The 22,382-nt window shown below is 42.1% G+C and overlaps 1 protein-coding gene across 9 annotated transcripts in view; it reads left to right on the plus strand.

Moving 5' to 3' along the window:
* The window catches only part of LOC111961905 (ral GTPase-activating protein subunit beta-like), a 90,510-nt gene that overhangs the window by 17,650 nt on the left and 50,478 nt on the right, over window positions 1-22,382 (plus strand). For all 9 annotated transcript variants that reach the window (XR_011476647.1, XM_070440271.1, XM_023984609.2 and 6 more), the window contains exons 4-9: window positions 10,622-10,791; window positions 11,092-11,278; window positions 13,281-13,412; window positions 13,842-14,023; window positions 18,233-18,381; window positions 18,652-18,868. Coding sequence is in view for 8 of the 9 variants with exons in the window: in XM_070440271.1 (XP_070296372.1) it covers window positions 10,622-10,791; window positions 11,092-11,278; window positions 13,281-13,412; window positions 13,842-14,023; window positions 18,233-18,381; window positions 18,652-18,868 (1,037 nt within the window). In the remaining variant the exon portion in view is untranslated. The remainder of the gene's footprint in view (window positions 1-10,621; window positions 10,792-11,091; window positions 11,279-13,280; window positions 13,413-13,841; window positions 14,024-18,232; window positions 18,382-18,651; window positions 18,869-22,382) is intronic.

Here is a 22,382-nt window from a genome sequence, read left to right on the forward strand (position 1 = left end):
TACTAAGGATGTCAAAGTGACAGGGCGGTAGTAATTCAGCACAGATGGATTAGATGCTTTAGGAATGGGTATAACTATTGAGTTTTTCCACAAAACTGGCACGTTGTTGGTCGAGAGAGGATTGGAAATGTCTGTAAAAACACCAGCCARTTGTTCAGCACAGTGCTTATTTTGTCTGGGCCTGGGCTTTTGTGTGCGTTACTTCCCTTAAACAACTTCAAAACATCAGCCTGTTTAACAACAACCCTTAAACATTTTGTAATGATGCTTGCATTTGTTTTACCTCTGACACAAAGTCGTCAGATTAAATCTTGAGACGAAAACAGTCAGTTCATTAGCCCCCCCCCCCCCCCAATGGATTTAATCCCTTGCCAGGCCACCCTTAAGTTTCCTCTCTTGTATGCCTCCTTGTCAACCAGTATCTGTCTTTTGATCTCACGTTGTACATCTCTTAAAGCCTGTCTATTACCCTCAGCATAAACTGCTTCTTCCTATTAAGTAGTGATTCTAGATTTTTTTGATACCCAAGGGTTATTGTTAGGGAAGATTTTACAGATTTTATTAGGCACAACTGACTCAACACAAGTTTACGTCTGAAAAAACATCTGTGATCAGAGCTGCTGTCCCCCCATAGTACAGTCAAAAACACCTTGGAGAGACGAGTGATACTATTGTCGTTCCAGATCTGGACAGTTTTAACTGAGGTTTCTCTCTCCAGAGCTGACAGTAGGTTGGCCGGAGGTAGACAACATTGGTCTGATTTCCCCAGAGCAGGTCTGGTGGTGTCAGAAAGCATTTGGTATTGTCCCATAGCACAAATCAAGAGTCTTATTTTTCCTGACATTTCACATACTGGTGGTACATGCTCAGGACCAAAGTACAGTTGTTAAAATCCCTGAAACAAATTCGGGTGTGTCAGGGAGATGAATTCCAGTTTCACAAACAATTGGGGGAACTCACGGGGCAGATAGTAGGGTTGCAGTGACACAGAAAGCGGTTCAATAGCCAACGGCGACTCGACAAAAGTCACCAACATGCACAAGAAAGAAAGCGAAGCCTTCAACTACTGCCAGCCCTGCAGACCTGGGCCTGTGGCATTCCGTTGGTTCCTGCATCTCGCCCCAACCTCACAGCTGGGGGGGGGGGGCAACAGACTGGCCTTTGGGCACTGAGGTCCCCGGCGATGCAGTTGTCTGCCAAGACTCAGGTTAAGCCCTTGAACCAGGCCAAACCTGTAGGGAAGCAGTTTTGCGCCACAAGGATCTGCCCCTCTAACACTCTTAACCTCTCTGAGATATGTGAGACGCTAGCGCAGCCAGTGAAAGYGCAGGGCTCCAAATTCAAAACAACAAAAATCTCATAATTAAAATTCCTCAAGCATACAAGTATCTTACACAGTTTTAAAGATAAAATTCTCGTTAATCCAGCCACAGTGTCTGATTTCAAAAATGCTTTACAGCGAAAGCACCACAAACGATTGTTAGGTCACCAAGTCACAGAAAAATCCAGCCATTTTTCCAGCCAAAGAGAGGAGTCACAAAAAGCACAAATAGAGATCAAATTAATCACTAACCTTTTGATGATCTTCATCAGATGACACTCATAGGACTTCATGTTACACAATACATGTATGTTTTGTTCGCTAAAGTGCATATTTATATAAAAAAATCTCATTTTACATTGGCGCGTTACGTTCAGTAGTTCTAAAACATGCATTGATTTTGCAGAGAGCCACATCAAGTTACAGAAATACTCATCATAAAAGTTGATGAAAATACAAGTGTTACACATGGAATTAGAGATATACTTCTCCTTAATGCAACTGCTGTGTCAGATTTCCCAAAAACTTTACAGAAAAAGCACACCATGCAATAATCTGAGTACAGCGTTCAGACAACAAAGCAGCCAAAAAGATATAYGCCATATTGGGTAGTCAACATTAGTCAGAAATAGCATTATAAATATTCACTTACCTTTTTGATGATCTTCATCAGAATGCACTCCTAGGAATCCCAGTTCCACCATAAATGTTTGATTTGTTCGATAATGTCCATCATTTATGTCCAAATAGCTTCTTTTGTTAGGGCGTTAGGTAAACAAATCCAAACGTGCGTTCAGGTCCAGTCGGACAAAAAGTTATATTACAGGTTGTAAAAACATGCCAAACTAAGTATAGAATCAATCTTTAGGATGTTTTTAACATAAATCTTCAATAATGTTCCAAACGGAGAATTACATTGTCTGTAGAAAAGCAATGGAACGAGAGCTAACTCATGAGCCCAAGGCACTCTGCCAGACCACTGACTCAAACAGCTCTTATGAGCCCCTCCTATGTAGTAGAATCCTCAAACAAGTTTCTAAAGGCGGTTGACATCTAGTGGAAGCCTTAGGAAGTGCAACATAACCAATATCCCACTATCTACAATAGGGGATGAGTAAAAAAAAAAATAACAAGCCTCAGATTTCCCACTTCCTGGTTGGATTTTTCTCAGGTTTTCGCCTGCCATATGAGTTCTGTTATACTCACAGACATCATTCAAACAGTTTTAGAAACTTCAGAGTGTTTTCTACCCAATACTACTAATAATATGCATATATTAGCATCTGGGACAGAGTAGCAGGCAGTTTACTCTGGACACCTTATTCATCCAAGCTACTCAATACTGCCCCCATGTCACCAAGAAGTTAAGGRAGGTAAGAGGGGTTGGTCAACCTAGGGTGGATCCCTTGCGGTTAAGGAGGATGGTGTGCAGGGCCTCTGCCCTACCCTCTCTATTTGGGTTTAATAGTTGCTACTCCTACCCCTCCTAGTTTCCACCCCAAAACAACAGTGTTTTTCCGGTTGGCCATTACAATCCTTGCAGCTATCGTCATACCCTAGTGAACGAAGCAAGGAAAGAGACGGACTCTTGGAAAATAGTACCGGCCCCTTATGCACGCTCTCTGTTTTATATTTGGTCAGTTTTTTTTTTGTGTCGAATTCTGTTTTCAATGGTCCTATGCTCCTTGTAGGATCTTTTGGATGAAGAGAAGGTTCATAATTGTTAGGTCCTCTAACCGCTTTCTCGGCCTGCCAAGGCCGCTACATTTATACAGTTTGTTGTGCCATCTCTAAGGGGGGAGGACGTCACTTACGCACAGTCTCTTTAAGCTCATTCTGGTGTCTATTGTGCTTAAGAATCATTTTCATAGCAGCTTTTATCTTCTGAAAAGTGTCTAATGNAATCATTTTCATAGCAGCTTTTATCTTCTGAAAAGTGTCTAATGTAATATGCCTCCGTCTTTCGCTTTACTACTGTCCTTGGCATCCCTGATTTGTATGTGACTCATTTCAGGAAACTAGGCGTATGTCGCCTGTCCCTACTTCACAGGAGCGCCATTTGARCCTAAACTTTGTTTTTTAATCAAAATGTGTTTCATGGCAGAAATGCCTTCTTGAACATGTGAACTTTCATGTGCCTTAATAACAAACTTGTATGCCATCTGTAAATACCAATACAATTGTTAAATTACGAGCCTAGTTGGTTTAGCCATGGAAAAAGTGAGCAACCTTCCTGTTAGCCATGATTGGCTGAGATAATGAGTGGGCTGTACATGCCGAGAGATGATGATTTCGGATTAGTCTGCCATGTAGCACGCTTCTGTCAATAATATGAGCTGGCCGGTATGTGTAGGTAATCCTTTCTAACTCTTTTTTTGAAATCAGTGGAATTAGAGTATGATAGCTAAGGAGATGGAGAAATTATGGCATTTGATTGCAAATATGCAGACTGAGTCGAAAAGAGAAAACACAGAAGGCTGGTGTGTTTATAAAACACCTGTATCCGGATTACATCTTCAAACTAAGGCCGCCATGGCATCCGTGACAGAGGGAGAAGCGTCCATCCATGTATAAGGGTAWGAGTCTAGCTAGCTACATTTTCAGATATTACTAATTTTGTCCGTCATTTTAATTTCAAGTTAGTGTMCTGCTAGCTAGCTAATGTTATCTGGCTGGCTAACGTTATGTGTATGATCTGTGTAGCAATATTATTCATATCTCAGATCCATTTGCATTGCTAGTTATCCTCATCTTAGCTAGCTAACATTGAACCTGGTTGGTTAGCTACCTGCTGATTCATGCAGGGTAGTAACGTTATGAGTTGGGATTATGATTATGTGGTTAGCTAGCTATCTACATGCCTTAACAAAATACTCTACAATGCAAGTAACTATTTCAGTAGAACGTTTATGATGTCACTGCGGCAACTGTCGATAGACCTAGACCTATCTACTCCCGATTTCAGAGCACTCTTGTCTGATTGGGATTTTAAGATCGAGCCAGTCGGTCACATATGTGACTCACCACCTGGATTCGGTCTTATGTAGCAATATTTAAAATCGTTTTTTTTATGTTGCTAAAACGTAGACTCAGAGCTACAAGATGGTATATCATACACTGCATTTTTTTAGGAACCATGGGAAAGTAATTCTGCTTTGAAAGTTGATAAACTTGTATACTCACTTTTGAGAAACTTAAATGTATAAATCATTTCAAATTCGTTGTTAAACCAGACTGCCCAATTTTTCTTTCTGTTATTGACGGATAGCCAGGGGCACATCCAACACTCAGACATATAAACACAAATGCCTTTGTTGTAAATTGTTCTGCCAGATCAAATGCAGTAGGGGTGAAATTAATTTACATGTTAAGTCATTAGTCAGAGGCCGTCTCTATCGAGAGCGGACATTAGCAAATTGTTGCATTCACTCTTATAGATATCCAGTTGGAAACAACCAACTTTCAATCAGTGCATCTAACTCTTTTAAGGGGGGGTTAGACAGGATACTTTTCCTTTAGGTATTCCTTAATAGAGGTGGGGTTTCAGTGGTTCTCGGAAGGTGGTGATTCTGACTCCGCTGACCTGGCGTTCGGTGAAGGGGAGTTTTGTTTCCACAGTTGGGGTGTCGCAGAGCTCAGCGAACAGTTTTGACTGGGCTGAGCGGAACTGGTATTCCTTGCAGAGTGTAGGAGGCCGACAGGCCAGAGTGGATGAACGCGCTGGCCTTGTTGGGTGTAGGGCCTGGATCGAAGCTTGAAGGACTGGAGGTGCCGTTCCCTTCACAGCTTCGTAGGCAAGCAACCAGGTGGTCTTGTAGCGGATGCGACTTCAAACTGGAGAGCCAGGTGGCGAGAGCGGGAGGACGGCGGTGACGTGAGAGAACTTGGGGGAAAGTTGGAACACCAGACGGCTGCGGCGTTTCTGGATATGAGTTGTGTGAGGGTTTAATGGCACATCGGCAGGGAGCCAGCCACAGCGAGTTCAGTAATGCTAGCAAACGGGAGATGATCAAGTCGCTGGATTTACGACTGCGCCGCTTCTCCGTGAGGCAGGGTCGTACTCTGCGAATGTTGTAGAGCATGAATACAGGAACGGGTCACGCCTTGATGTTAGTTGAGAAAGACAGGGTGTGTCCAGGACACGCCAAGGTTCTTAGACTCTGTGAGGGAGACAAATGGAGTTGTCAACCGTGATGGCAAGATCATGGAACGGGCAGTCCTTCCCGGAGGAAGACAGCTCCGTCTTGCCGAGGTTCAGCTTGAGGTGGTGATCCGTCATCCACACTGATATGTCTGCCAGACATGCAGAGATGCGATTCACCACCTGGTTATCAGAGGGGGGGAAAAGGAGAAGATTAATTGTGTGTCGTCTGCATAGCAATGATAGGAGAGACCATGTGAGGATATGACAGAGCCAAGTGACTTGGTGTATACGAGAATAGGAGAGGGCTCGAACAGAGCCCTGGGGGACACCAGTGGTGAGAGCACGTGGTGCGGAGACAGATTCTCGCACGCCACTGGTAGGAGAGCCTGTCAGGTAGGACGCAATCCAAGCGTGGGCCGCGCCGAGAGATGCCCAGCTCGGAGAGGTGGAGAGGAGGATCTGATGGTTCACAGTATCAAGGCAGCCGATAGGTCTAGAAGGATGAGAGCAGAGGATAAGTGTGTGAATTGGACAATTTTCCTGTCAAAATGTAACAAGTACTTTTGGGTGTCAGGGATTGTATGGAGTAAAAAGTAAATTTTTTTCGGAATGTAGTGAAGTAAAAGTTCCCAAAAATATAAATTAGTAACGTACAGATACCCCCCCCCCCAATACTGAAGTATATTTCAAGTATTTTTACTAAAGTACTTTTCACCACTGCCCAAATGCCTTCACACCAGTACATTAGAATACAGTATATACTGTTACAAATGCACTTATTACATAGTATTCCATATAAGTTAAGGCCATGCAACCTGAGTGAGGTGCACATGTAAAGTACATAAACAGATGCATGTGCCATATATTTATGTGGTGGACACTTGATACGGTCWCATGATATTGTGGTATGTCACAAAATCATGTTATGACCACACGTATCAATTATTTTATTTTATATCAATATTTTTCTAAGTGGATTGGTCTCTACAGAAGGTGTTAACAGTACAGCCAAATAGTTACTTGCATAGTAGCAATATCAGAAATAGATCCTGTCAATATAAATATACAGAATGTACAAGAACAGTATCAATAACAATATCAGTGATAGACAAGGTAGTTATGCATACAATCAGGGGTAAAGTGGCTGAGCAGCAGGATAAACAAAAAAAAAAATGGTAGCAGAAACCTATGGCTTGTGTGTTAGGAGAGAGTCATTTGAATAGAGGCACTGCAGATAGTGCTGATGACTGGTCTGTCGCAAAACTTCCTGATCTTCTCAAAAAGATACGTTGTGTCCAGTCCAGGTGGTGCTTGTATAGACAGACCATCTATGGGAGGAAGGATGTCAGCGTTGTGAAGCAGCTGAAACCTGGTCCCGACTGAGTTCGAACGCTCCTTGACAACAACACCAGGCTCCAGATCATCGAAGCTGTAAAACAGGGAATAATAACAAAAAATCTGAAGACATTACAACCTTGCACAGCATCAATTCACCTCCCAAGTTTATATAAGAAGAATAACCTCATACAATTCAATGAAAAATTATTTTCACCTGAAGTGCTGGTACTGCTTGATCTGTGGCAGCGGCCTGAAGTACGGAGTCAGGTGTTGTTGCCAGCAATAGCTTTACACCAGCACCGTATTATCCTCCAGTCCAACCAGCTGTGGGATGTTGACCCCTGCACAACATCTCAGACAAAGTGTTCACTCTGGTCTTTCGGAAGCGCTGCTTGATGAAGCTGACACCAGCCGGGGGCAAACTTGGTGTGGTTGCCTTTGCTGGATGACATGCCTTCATCAATCAGGTAGTTGACTTGTTGTATTCCGTCACAGCAAACACCAAACAAGCCACACTTGCGACGAGTTAAAAAGTAGATGGGACCTGGAAACAATAGTGCACCTGAAAACAACAAAAGAACCGTAAGAGAAATTACAATGAATTGTCTCACCCCTGTCAGTCTTTCTGCACACAGTTCAGTGAAAGGTATTTGCCTCCCTCCCATATATATCAAATGTTGCTTACTTGTTGAGCAAAATCAAAGCTGTAATGCAATCTTATGTCTTTGCTTGCTGGTTCAGTGGGGCCCCCCCAGAGACAACTGCAGGTCTTGACAGGTGGTTTTGCAGTCAGCAACCATCTTCTGGTAGACGGACCGCTCACTCTGAACAAGCAGGAGATGCTGCTCTTGCTTCTTCAGCTTGGCTGACTTAACAGCTTCTGGAAAATACAGAAGTAATGTGAGATCAATAAAAGTAGTTTCAATCATGTTGCAGGTCAATTAAATAATCAAAATGTGTTTTTGCTTTACATACCAAGTGTTGTCATCGATTCCTTGTAGAGACGCCACACTGCTGCTTTTGTCACATGGGATGGCAGCAGCTTTCCACCAAAGTGTTTTTGTTCTGGGTGACGTCCTGGTAATACTATTGCATTATCCTCTGCGTAGTTGTTGAAGTTCACCACTCGCTGCAAGTCGTCATGCTTCAGGTGTAACCTGTGCTTGCTTGGGTCAGCTCTCTTTTTGATGAGAGGCATTAGACCGTTCTCTTTGTATGACTGGTGGAGGGGAGTTAAGCGTGTTCTACTGATACAATGGATGTGAAATGGCATTCTGAGAGAACATCACTACACACAGTTCATACACGTCATGTTAGCTAGCTAACAGCAAGCTTCTTAGGGATAGACTTCCCGCTAGCGGGACACCAGCCGCTAGCGGGAAATTGGAGGGCGCACAATTCAAATAAATAATCGTAATATTAAACATTCATGAACATACAAGTATCTTATATCATTTTAAAAGCTTAAATTCTTGTTAATCTTACTGCGTTGTCCGATTTCAAAAAGGCTTTACGGCGAAAGCATATCATGCGATTGTCTGAGGACGGCGCCCCAAATCAACATATTTTTCAACCAGCACAGGCTTCATAAAATCACAAATAGCGATTTAAATAAATCACTTACTTTTGAAGATCTTCCTCTGTTTGCAATCCCAAGGGTCCCAGCTACAACATGAATGGTCGTTTTGTTAGATAAAATCCTTCTTTATATCCCAAAAAGTCTGTTTAGTTGGCACCATTCATTTCAGTAATCCAAAAAGCTACCGCTAAACTTCGTTCAAACAAGTCAAACGACGTTTCTATTTAATCCTCAGGTACTCTAAAATGTAAATAAACTATAATATTTCATATGGAAAGTAGTATGTTCAATAGGAAAGGAAAAATTGTAAGCACGCACCCTCTCCCTCGAACGCTGAAAGACTGATAATGTTCCGGTGCTCTTCTCACCCAAACTCCAAATTCGTGCTTGTTTTTCAAAAATCAAGCCTGAAACCTTGAATAAAGACTTGACATCTAGTGGAAGCCATAGGAATTACAATCTGGGAGACGGATTTACATAGAAACAATAGATTTCCATTTCCATTATATAAAAAAATAAATCTGGTTGTCTTTCAGATTTTCGCCTGCCATATCAATTCTGTTATAGTCGCAGACATTATTTTAACAGTTTTAGAAACTTCAAAGTGTTTTCTATCCAATGATACCAATTATATGCATATCCTGGCTTCTGGGCCTGAGTAACAGGCAGTTTACTTTGGGCACGTCAGTCAGGCGGAAATTCAGGAAACTAGACCCTATCCCTATTTTTTACTTGGTCTTTTGTTTAGACATGTAGTTAGCTAGCCAGCTAAACAATTAACCATAATCCCAAACCATAGAGTACTAGCAATACAAACCGATTTTAACCTATTTTGTTAACTTTAGCTATGACAATGTTAGCTAGCTAACATTAGGCTATAACAAAAGCTATGCGAAATTGCATTGCACACAGTTCATACACTTAAGTTAATGTTAGCTAGCAAGCCAGCCATCTAACCTCAGCTAACGTTAGCTAACTAACCAGCAAGCTTTAACTTGGTCTTTTGGTTAGACGTTTAACGTTAGCTAGCTAAACAATGAACTATAATATGGATACTTGCATACCGGAGTGTTTTTGTTAAGTTTTAATACGCGATACATAAAAAAACAAACCTGTGTTAGACAGGATTACCCATCCTACCCATACTGACCAGCTCAAATAGACAGTAGTGTCCAGCCCACTCATTATCTCAGCCAATCATGGCTAGCGGGAAGGTTGCCTACTTTTTCTGTGGCTTAACCAACTAGGCTCCTAATTTAACCATTTTATCCGTATTCACAGTTGGCATAAACGTTTGTTATTAAGGCACATGAAAGTTCACATGTTCGAGTAGGCATTTCTGCCAAAAAAACGCAATTTGATAAAAAAATGTACGTTCAAACGGCTCTCCTGTGAAGTCGTGACTTGCGACATAGTTTCCTGAAACAGAGCACATTCCACATGTGACCCATCAGCTACTGTTTGCGCCTGCAGTCTTCCCAGGGGGTTTTCAGGTTTATTTACCTAACCCTGTCTTTGGCTCGGGTCGACTTTTTCCCATTGTCGCACCATGGAGGCTAGTCTTTTTTAAATTTTAAATTTTATTTTATTTATTGGTGCGTGACTGTTATTGAAAGTTGTATTGTCAATCTTGTTTTGTATTTAAAGCCACTTTTAATGTGTACATGACACTGCAACAAAATTTCCCCATGGGGACAATAAAGTAAGTAAGTACTTTATTGTTTATTGTTTATTTCACCAGTGAAGGCCTGTTGCCTTCCCTTGAATGTCGTCGTTGTCCAGTATGTGCGCTTCGCATCTAATTGGATTGTAGGAGAGCTCGGGCAACGGTGTCAGGCTCTTTGCATTTGTTGCACAAATCCCATGCTAGTCAATGTACTTAAATTAGCATATTTTGCACGTCATTCTCAAATCTATGTGACTTTGTTTTAGATAAACAATCTTTTATTTTGTTGTTTTTGTTTATTTTGTAAGTTGGGCGAATTATCAGTTTAAGGCCTTACCAACAATATCTGCTAAGTATGTGTATGCGACTAATAAGATTTGATTTGAACCTACTTTGCTTAAATAACATGGTAATTCTAAATAGGGACAGATACCCTCCATTAGTTCATCAAACTAAATCACAAGGCTTAGGGGAACGGAGCATTGAAGAGGGAATGGTCAATGGAGTGTATATTTCCGCTTCCTTTTACAAATGCGGTCCATTACTGTCTCTTTCTTTACCTCCCTCTCTCAGGCCAGAGCATTACAGCCCCATGCACTTCCGGCTGTGCCAACAGGTGCTGACGGCGGTGCAAAAGCTGGCCAGGGAATCGGGCGGCGGCATGGCCCGGGAGACCTGGGAGGTGCTGCTGCTCTTCCTGCTGCGCATCAACGACACCCTGCTGGCCCCGCCCACAGTCGGAGGTCAGCCAAGTGGAACAGACGCAATTAGAGTACTTTTTGTAGTGTTGTGGGGCAATTCCTCACATCCACTTCGGTCACATTTTAGTCTTCCATTGACATCATACCATGACCAATATGTGGATGTTAGGATTCGCCGCATAATCTTTTTGGCTTTGATAAATTAAGTAACTTTGCTGTTAATATTACTAGTTAGAAGCAAATGACGATGTTGTGTGGGAGCATTTTTCCCCATCTAGACATTTTGGATGATGCAAATTCATCCTTACTCCACCCTGTCCCCCATCCCCCAAACTCGCTCAGGTGGGATAGCGGAGAAGCTGGCTGAGAAGCTGATCAGTGTGCTGTTTGAGGTGTGGTTCCTGGCCTGCATGCGCTGCTTCCCCACACCGCCCTACTGGAAGACGGCCAGGGAGATGCTGGCCAACTGGAGGCACCACCCGCCCGTGGTGGAGCAGTGGAGCAAGGTCATCGCCGCCCTCACCTCCAGGTAGCCACACCACAACAAGAACAGGGGTTGCCAACCCTGGGATTGCAGGCTTTTGTTTAAGCTCAGTGCTTAAACATATGATTAGCTTTTTTAAACAATGTGCGTGGATTTATTGGACACCTTCAGGTAAGACCAAATTAATTGGATAACAGGCAGGAGTTTTTTCTGTCAACTAACCTGTGTTTTCTACAAGCACATGGAGTATCCAGCCAAATAGAAAATCAGCCAGCCAGAATCCCCTCAGGTTGTTAAGACAAGCCTCTGGTACATTCTAATGCCTTGATTCCATACGAAATACACAGTGAAACGATTTGAATTGGGTTTACTGGTTTTACCTCCCAGATTGGAAGAATTAGTTGTGATATAGTGTTCACAATTTAAATTACTGAAAATGTATGAATTCAGTGTATTGTTTGTTGTTTTGGATATTGTCTAGGCCTATACTGTATGATCAGGACTATTTTCTGTATTTTTTTTAAATTCTTTTTTTTACCTTTAACCTGTTTTCTCTTGATTAGAATTATCTAATTTAGACACTAAGTAGTCAAACCTCTATGCTATGACGCTCCAAATTGAGATCAGGTGCATCCAATTTCCTTTGATCATCCTTGAGATGTAACTAAAACTTGATTGGAATCCACATGTGGCCAATTAAATTGTTTGGACATGATTTAGAAGGAAACGCACCTGTCTATATAAGTCTAAGGAACTGTCCGTAGATCTCGGAGACAGATGGCTCGTCATAATTCTATCTGGGGAAGGGTATAAAACAATTTCTAGAGTGTTGTACGTTTCCAAGAGCATAGTGGTCTCCATAATTGGGAAATGGAAAAAGTATGAAACTACACAGACTGCCTAGAGCTTTCTGTCCGACCAAACTGAGAAAGAAGGACCTTGGTCAGGTAGGTGACCAAGACCCCAATGACCACTCTGACAGAACCACAGAGTTCATTGGCTGAGATGGGAGAACCTGCCAGAAGGACAACTGTCTCTACAGCACTAACCCAATCTGACCTTTTTGGGAGAGTGGCCAGACCGAAGCAACTCCTGAGAAAAATGCACATGCCAGCATGCCTGGAGTTTGCAAAAAGGCATTTGAAAGACTTGGAGCACAATGGAAAAGATTCTGCCTAAATGCAAAGTGCTGTCTGGAGAAAACCAGGAACAATTCATCACCCGTCTAACGCCTTTCCTACCGTAAAGCATGGTGGTGGCACATCATGCTATGGGGATGATTTTCAGTGGCAGGGACTGAGAGACTGGTAAGGATAGAGGGAACAATGAATGGAGCCAAATACAGGCAAATCCTTGATGAGAACCTTCAGAGTGCAAATGACCTCAGACTGGGGCGAAGATTTACGTTCCAACAGGACAATAACCCCAAGCATACAGCCAAAGCAACGCTGAAATGGCTTCAGAACAAGAATGTGAAACTCCTTGAGTGGCCCAGCCAAAGCCCAGACTTGAATCGCATTTGAAAATCTGTGGAAAGACTTGAAGATTGCTGTTCACTGCCATTCCCCATCTAACTTAACAGAGCTTGTGAAAATCTGAAAGGAAGAATGGGAGAAGATCCCCAAATCCAGATGTGCAAAGCTGATACAGACACCCAACACGACTCAAAGCTGTAATCGCCGCCAAAGGTGCTTCTACAAAGTATTGACTTAAATGAGATATATCTATGTTTCATTTTCAAGACATTTGTAAACATTTCTAAAATCATGTTTTCACTTTGTCATGGGGTATTGTGTGTAGAAAAACCATCGTTTTAATCCATTTTGAATTCAGGCTTGTAACACAACAAAATGTGGAATAAGTCGAGGGCTATGAATAGTTTCTGAAGGCACTGTACACGTACATGCAGGAATATTTATAAACACTTTACTAATGGTTAAAGTATTTGATAATGGATTATTAGCTGATTTATAAGCACAAATTAATATCAAACATTAATTATGTAAATGTATTCATAAGATTCATTAAATGTTCTGTTTTGGCACAGACTGTTGCGGTTCACCTACGGTCCATCCTTCCCTCCGTTCAAAGTCCCAGAGGAGGACGCCAACATGATCCCTACTGAGATGGACAACGACTGTGTGGCTCAGACCTGGTTCCGCTTTCTTCACATGCTGAGGTGAGTCCCACGGAGCTAGCTATCTGTATATGTGTGGCACAGCATGGGAGGTATTGCTGTTCAGATCTATACTGTATTCTGTGTAATTGCTCCCCGATGAAATAGTATAACTTTCTTCAATCATCATTTAAGAAACGTATCCTGGAAGGAGCTTATTGGGTCTTTTTGATGAAGAACATACAAAAAAATACATAAAATCAAAAAATGGGATCTGAAAATGATTCTAGACTCTTAATGGACCTCCAAAATTGTAACCTAAAGATCTTAGGCTACATCAATTTAACTGTTACTCTCTAGCAGTTGTTTTCGTCTAGGTTGTGGAGAGAAATAACATATTACTTTACCTACAGACTTTGGGAAATCCAGCCCAGAACCAATGTTTTTGCACCCCTATGCTAACAGTCCCCTCTACCTCTCTTCCTCTTGCAGTAACCCGGTGGACCTTAGCAACCCGCTGACGGTCAGCTCCACGCCAAAGTTCCAGGAGCAGCTGCTGGGGGTGAGCGGCGTGCCCCAGGAGGTGATCCAGCAGCATCCCTGTCTCAATCAGCTGCCCCAGATCTTCTTCAGGGCCATGCGGGGGGTCAGCTGCCTGGTGGATGCCTTCCTGGGTAAGACTACCTCACTTTATCATTTTTCTTTCTCCATTGCATATACTGTTACGTTTCACTTTGGCACTGTCCAGAGACAACCCCTAGCCCTTTCCCCTAGGCACTTCATGTAGATCTGGGCCCGTATTCATGAAACAGTTCAGAGTAGGCATCTGGGTAGGTGTACTGATCTAGGATCAGTTTTGCCTCATAGATCATAATGAATAAGATTATTGTAGCTCAGCACTCCTACTATGAGACGCTTTCTGAATACGGGCCGTGAAAAAATTGGATAGGTATGGTAGTAGTTCCTTCTCCCATAATAGGCTGGAGATTTTGCCCTGTTGCTTGAACCTATCCAATACTTTCATATCCTCATGTTTTGCTGGATCACATCTGAAATAAGAGGCCACGTATATGTTTCCTTCTGGCTAGGTGTCGGACTCGCAAAGAGAGAGATTAGAGAGAAACTGCCTTATGGGACTTAATAAACTTCAGCATTCAATTCAGGAGTAAAAGGGTTTAGATTTTGAAAAATAAAAAACATCAAGCAGACCTCCCTGCGTTTTTGMCCTATACTTCATCTAAGCACTGTCACAGTGAAGGCTTATATACCTCCCTAAATCTCTTGACATCCCCATGTTTAATGAAACGGCAGCGCAAGTCTACTTAGATTTTTCTTTTGTTTAATGTATCAGTTTTCATTTTGAAAATCACAAACTAGTATTAGCTATGTGGCCAATTATGTTCTACAGTGCCCAAACACACAGAATGTCTCTAATAAATACCTAACATGGCTTGAGTTGTTGAACAGTCATTTAGCCCAATAACTAACCTGCCATTTTGTGTTTCTGCTTCAGCTTTTGTTATTTTTCTTCTTTCCCAGAAACACCACTAGTGTTGTCTCCTAGGACCAATATACGTGACAAACTTCACCCTCTAGGTACACTATTAAACCAGATCTAACCCAATGAAATCCAATCACTAACATTATGTATATAACAAACAAGATTCCCTATAGTGTGGTGCCACACTTCTACAGTCACAAAAACAACCTATTCATACACATCTAGGAAAAACACATTATTCACTGTGTCAGAAAGACAAGCTGCGAAGCTGTTTTGATTCTTAATTTTGATCGATGCTGCCAGAAGAATTGGTCAATTTTGTCATGGCTGGTTGGTTAGTTGGACTGTGTTGTGATTTTCCAGGCTGTGCTTTGACAGCTTTCTTTCCTTCAGGTTTCGCTGTGTCTAAGAACAACTTTAGAGAAAGGCTTCCCTCCATGCCCTCCTATGGTACTCCGTAGTAGTGTGCTCCCAACCAATCATAAAGGGAGCTGAAGCATTTTGTTGGATTTCCTGGGGCTCGCAAAAATCTGACTGTGTGGTGAAGCTAGCTGGTGCATGCACTTAGTGGCTGTGTCCAAATCAATTGAATCCATAATCACTATCAGGACAGCAGTGACAAACGGTCTCAATCCTGAAAACCTCTCTTCTCTACCCCTGTATTTCTTGTTATTTTTATATACAGTGCCTTCAGAAAGTATTCACACCACTCAACTTTTTCCACATTTGTTGTGTTAAAAAGTTGGATTAAAATTGATTTAATTGTCATTTTTAGTCAACGATCTACACAATATGAATGTCGAAGTGGAAAAAAACGTCTAAAATGTATGAAAAAAACTATCTTGATTAGAAAAGTATTCAACCCTCAATACATGTTAGAATCATCTTTTGGCAGCGATTACAGTTGTGAATCTTTCTGGCTAAATCTCTAAACACTTTCCACACCTGGATTGTGAAACATTTGCCCATCTATTCTTCAAGCTCTGTCAAATTGGTTGTTGATCATTGCCATACAACCATTTATGTCTTGCATAGATTTTCAAGCAGATTTAAGTCATAACTAATTTGGCCACTCAAGAACATTCACTGTCTTGTAAGCAACTCGTATGTAGATTTGGCCTTGTTTTAGGTTATTGTCCTACTGAAAGGTGAAGTCATTTCCCAGTGTCTGGTGGGAAGCAGACTGAACCCGGTTTGCCTCTAGAATTTTGCCTATGCTTAGTGCCATTCAGTTTATTTTTTTTATCCTGAAACTCCACAGTCCTTAACGAGAACAAGCATACCCATAACATGATGCAGCCACCACCATGCTTGAAAATATGGAGTGGTACTCGGTAATGTGTTGTCAGTGTGGACATTAAGGGAACAGTAAGTACAGTTGAAGTCGGAAGTTTACATACACCTTAGTCAAATACATTTAAACTCAGTTTTTCACAATTCCTGACATTTAATCCTAATAAAAATTCCCTGTCTTAGGTCAGTTAGGGTCACCACTTTATTTTAAGAATGTGAAATGTCAGAATAATAGTAGAGAATGATTTATGTCAGCTTTAATTTCTTTCATCACATTCCCAGTGGGTCATACGTTTACATACACTCAATTAGTATTTGGTAGCATTGCCTTTAAATTGTTTAACTTGGGTCAAATGTTTCGGGTAGCCTTCCACAAGCTTCCCACAATAAGTTGGGTGAATTTTGGCCCATTCCTCCTAACAGAGCTGGTGTAACTGAGTCAGGTTTGTAGGCCTCCTTGCTCGCACACGCTTTTTCAGTTCTGCCCACAAATTTTCTATAGGATTGAGGTCAGGGCTTTGTGATGGCCACTCCAATACCTTGACTTTGTTGTCCTTAAGCCATTTTGCCACAACTTTGGAAGTTGCTAGGGGGCAATGTCTATTTGGAAGATCCATTTGCGACCAAGCTTTAACTTCCTGACTGATGCCTTCAGATGTTGCTTTCAATATATCCACATAATTTTCCACCCTCATGATGCCATCTATTTTGTGAAGTGCACCAGTCCCTCCTGCAGCAAAGCACCCCCACAACATGATGCTGCCACCTCTGAGGCTTCACAATTGGGATGGTGTTCTTCGGTTTGCAAGCCTCCCCCTTTTTCCTCCAAACATAACGATGGTCATTATGGCCAAGCAGTACTATTTTTGTTTCATCAGACCAGAGGAAATCTCTCCAAAAAAGTATGATCTTTGTCCCCTTGTGCAGTTGCAAACCGTAGTCTTACTTTTTTGTGGTAGTTTTAGAGCAGTGGCTTCTTACATGCTGAGCGGCCTTTCAAATTATGTCGATGTTGGACTTGTTTTACTGTGGATATAGCTACTTTTGTACATGTTTCCTCCAGCATCTTCACAAGGTTCTTTGCTGTTCTGGGATTGATTTGCACTTTTCGCACCAAAAGTACGTTCATCTCTAGGAGACAGAACTCGTCTCTTTCCTGAGCGGTATGACGGCTGCGTGGTCCCATGGTGTTTAGACATGCGTACTATTGTTTGTACAGATGAACGTGGTACCTTCAGGTGTTTGGAAATTGCTCCAGAGGATGAACCAGACTTGTGGAGGTCTACAATTTTTTTTCTGAGGTCTTGGCTGATTTCTTTTGATTTTCCCATGATGTCAAGCAAAGAGGCACTGAGTTTGAAGGTAGGCCTTGAAATACATCCATGGGTACACCTCCAATTGACTCAAATGATGTCAATTAGCCTGTCAGAAGCTTCTAAAGCCATGATATAATTTTCTGGAATTTTCCAATCTGTTTAAAGGCACAGTCAACTTGGTGTATGTAAACTTCTGACTCACTAGAATTGTGATACAGTGAATTTTAAGTGAAATAATCTGTCTGTAAACAATTATTGGAAAAATTACTTGTGTCATGCACAAAGTAGATGTCCAAACCGACTTGCCAAAACTATAGTTTGTTAACAAGACATTTGTGGAGTGGTTGAAAAATTAGTTTTAATGACTCCAACCTAAGTGTATGTAAACTTCTGATTTCAACTGTATATGCCTGTAATGTTTGATAGGCTATGCAAAGCTACTGAATAAGTGAACTGTTGTCAATCAAAATTGGTCATCTTGGCAATGAAGCGAGAATGTGAATCTTTTTCTCTGTAGATTTAGATTTTTAAAGTTACTTTATCTGTTGTGAGTATCTTGCAACAAAGAAGACACCCATCCATATGAGATGGCTTGTGCATTTTAAGCAGATTTTTTTTCTTCTGTCTGTGGAGGAAAGGAGAATCACAAAAATTACACGCTGCCGATGTTGACGTTACTAACATCGGGAAACAGGCCATGATTTGGTTGTTGCTGTTTTCACTTCAAACACTTGAATGTCCTCTGTGCCTCGTTCCTTCTCTCTCTCCCTCAGGTGTCTCCCGTCCCCGGTCGGACAGTGCCCCGCCCACCCCTGTCAACAGACTGAGCATGCCGCCGCCCACCACCAACACCACCACGCCCCCTCACAGCCGTCGCCACAAACCCACAGGGGTCACAAAGACGGCCAGTAAAACCTCAACGGTAGGTTCCTACCCCAGAGTTTGTTGTACTTCTTTTGAGCTGCTGTTTATTAGTCTTTCCTAATTTGGCCCATTTGTATCAGATTTAAAATGGAGAACTGAAGTAAAATGGGAAAAAGACTTCATACCTTTGCCAAATAATGTTTTTTCAATCTTTAAAAAAAATGAGTAAATGTTAATGTGACTGAATATTCCTATTTTTACTGTGCCTGTTTGATAGTTAATTTAATAAATTCATGGTTATCTACCACCCCCTCCCCTACCCACCCAGGCAAGCATAACACACCAACCCAAAGTGTCCCACCAGCCGTCCTCCACCTCCCCCCTGTCCAGCCCCAACCAGACCAGCTCGGAGCCCCGGCCGCTGCCTGCCCCCACCAGGCCCAAGGTCAACAGTGTCCTCAACCTTTTTGGCCAGTGGCTTTTTGACGCCGCGCTGGTGCACTGCAAGCTCCACGCAGGCCTGAGCCGGGACAACAGCATGACTGGTAAGGCAAGGGTCAGAGGTTAAGGGTCAACAATTGGTCAAAAACTGGTTTGACTAGAATTGTGTTGTACTGTACTCAATAGTCTAAAGAGTCTTCCTCTCCTTTATTGTAGCCTCTTCTTTAGATTTTAGAAATGTGTTCAGCAGGGCATGTTGTGGAACATTCATATACAGTGCCTTCGGAAAGTACTCGGACCCCTTGACTTTTTCCACATTTTGTTACGTTACATCCTTATTCTAAAATGTATTAAAAACAAAAAATCCTCAACATTCTGCACATTATGACAAAGCAAAAACAAGTTTTTAAATGTTTGCAAATGTATTAAAAATAACAAACACATACCTTATTTACATAAGTATTCAAACCCTTTGCTATGAGACTTGAAATTTAGCTCAGGTGCATCCTGTTTCCATTGATTGAAGTCAACCTGTCGTAAATTAAATTGGTTGGACATGATTTGGAGAGGCACACACATGTCTATATAAGGTCCCACAGTTGACAGTGCATGTCAGAGATAAAACAAGCCATGAGATTGAAGGAATTGTCCGTAGAGCTCCGAGACAGGATTGTGTCGCGGCACAGATCTGGGGAAGGGTACCAAAAACTTTCTGCAGCATTGACGGTCCCCAAGAACAGGGAGATGACCAACAACCATGACAGCCCGCTTGGAGTTTGCCGAAAGGCATGTAAAGACTCAGACCATGAGAAACAAAATTCTCTGGTCTGATGAAACCAAGATTGAACTCTTTGGCCTGAATGCCATGCGTCACGTCTGGAGGAAATCTGTCACCATCCCTACGGTGAAGCGTGGTGGCAGCATTCATGCTGTGTGGATGTTTTTTCAGAGGCAGGGACTGGGAGACTAGTCAGGATCGAGGCAAAGATGAACGGAGCAAAGTACAGAGAGATTCTTGATGAAAACCGGCTACACAGTGCTCAGGACCTCAGACTGGGGTGAACGACCCTAAGCACACAGCCAAGACAACGCAGGAGTGGCTTTGGGACAAGTGTCTGAATTTCCTTGAGTGGCCCAGCCAGAGCCCGGACTTGAACCCAATCGAACATCTCTGGAGAGACCTGAAAATAGCTGAGAGGATCTGCAGAGAAGAATGGGAGAAACTCCCCAAATACAGATGTGCCAAGCTTGTAGCGTTGTACCCAAGAAGACTCGAGGCTGTAATTGCTCCCAAAGGTGCTTCAACCAAGTACTGAGTAAAGGGTCTAAATACATAGGTAAATAAAATATTTCAGTATTTTTTATTTTGAATACATTTATTTATTCTAAAAACCTGTTTTTGCTTTGTCGTTATGGGGTATTGTGTGTAGGTTGAGGGGGGGGGACAATTTAATCATATTTAGAATAAGGCTCCCCACCCCCCCCCCAGACAATCCCGCAGGTGAAGATGCCGGAAATGGAGGTCCTGGGCTGGCGTGGTTGCACGTGGTCTGCAGTTGTGAGACCTGTTGGACGTACTGCCAAATTCTCTAGAATGACATTGGAGGCAGTTTATGGTCGAAAAATGAACATTCAATTCTCTGGTAACAGCTCTGGTGGACGTTCCTTTTAGAGAAATAAGCTTTTTGTGCGTATGGAACATTTTTTTTTTTTTTTTTTTTTCAGCTCATGAAACATGGGACCAACACTTTACATGTTGCGTTTTATATTTTTGTTCAGCATAGAACTGTATTATATAGAACAACAATGTCAGCTCTATTTCAATTTGGAAATGAATGTTCCACATTTGCCTGCTGAATGTGGCCCATTTGGTAAGGGTAAGGATGCTCATCTGCCATTTCGGCTCTTTCACACCAGTGGATATGAAGCAAATGAGACAATATTAATCCACCTTAAGCTATTGAGATGCACCTATAGTGTTATTTTTGTTCAAGTTAATTTCCTTATACATTTTAGTATTCAGCCTCTTTCTTTACATCATTGAACAGGTTTCTTTTTTCGTCTTGGTGGTTTTATTGGGATCGGACTGTGAAGAGTAGACTGGAAAGGTTGCAGAGAGATCAAGTCAATGGTATACAGATGTCAGATCTTAATTTGATCAGTACTATCGCAGCAGCAAAACAATCCTGCAACCACTTGAAAAAGGAATGAAAAAGGAAATACTGTTAATATAACCATGTTGTGTGTTTTCAGTAAATGTATGTAAATCATGAAGCTCATCTGCATTTCCTGCAGTACAGGAAAATTCTCAGCAACAAGAGTGATCAAATTAAGATCCTACATCTGTATACATGTGTGGCTGGGTCTGCGGCACTAACTGCTGGACCACACAAGCCACACTATTGAGCCAGTTTCATTTATCATGGGAAATTAGGAAATGGTGGTCTTAAATTGGATAAAGTAGCAGGCAAAAAGGTGTGTGACGGTAATGGTGTTGATTTATCCTGGATTGTAGGCCGAGCTCAGTCTTCCACTCGCGCCTCTACAAATATAACCCTGAGCTGGTCTTACTTTTAGTAATGGACAGTTCATAGTGTCAAGTTACCAAAGGGAATTTCAGTTGGGAATTCAGTCAATCTTAATGTGTTTTCAGCCACCTATTGCAGATTATGTTAATATTAGTATTCATCTTCAATTGTGAGAAATGGGTAGGATGGCTGCCAGTATCATTGTTTCTATCCTCCATTTTGATGGACTGTGGTTTTTCAGTTGATCTAGGCCAGGGGTCGGCAACCCGCGGCTCTTAAGCCACATGCAGCTCTTCAACCCTTCTCTTGCGGCTCCCTGGTTATTTATAGATTACAGTGCATTTATAAAGTATTCAGACCCCTTAACTTTTTGCACATTTTGTTACGTTACAGCTTCATTCTAAAATTGATTAGATACTTTTTTCCCCCTCATCAATCTATACACAATACCCCATAATAAGAAAGAAAATACAGGTTGTTTTTTTTGTTGCAAATTTATATATTTTAACGGATTTATTACATTTACATAACTATTCAGACCCTTTTATTCAGTACTTTGTTGAAGCACCTTTGGCAGTGATTGCAACCTCAAGTCTTCTTGGGTATGACGCTAATAGCTTGACCCACCTGTATTTGGGGAGTTTCTCCTATTCTTCTATGCAGATCCTCTCGAGCTCTGTCAGGTTGGATGGGGAGTGTCGATGCACAGCTATTTTCAGGTCTCTAGAGATGTTCAAGTCCGGGCTCTGGCTGGGGCACTCAAAGACATTCAGAGACTTGTCCTGAAGACACTCCTGCGTTGTCTTGGCTGCGTGCTTAGGGTCGTTGTCCTGTTAGAAGGTGAACCTTCGCCCCAGTCTGAGGTCCTAAGCACTCTGGAGCCCGTTTTCATCAAGGATCTCTCTGTACTTTGCTCCGATCATCTTTCCCTCGATTTTCCAGTCCCTGCCGCTGAAAACCATCCCCACAGCATGATGCTGCCACCACCATGCTTCACCGTAGGGATGGTATTGGCCAAGTGATGAGCAGTGCCTGGTTTCCTCCAGACATGACGCTTGGTATTCAGGCCAGAGAGTTCAATATTGGTTTC

This window comes from Salvelinus sp. IW2-2015, linkage group LG1, assembly GCF_002910315.2.
Source record: "Salvelinus sp. IW2-2015 linkage group LG1, ASM291031v2, whole genome shotgun sequence".
NCBI lineage: Eukaryota > Metazoa > Chordata > Actinopteri > Salmoniformes > Salmonidae > Salvelinus > Salvelinus sp. IW2-2015.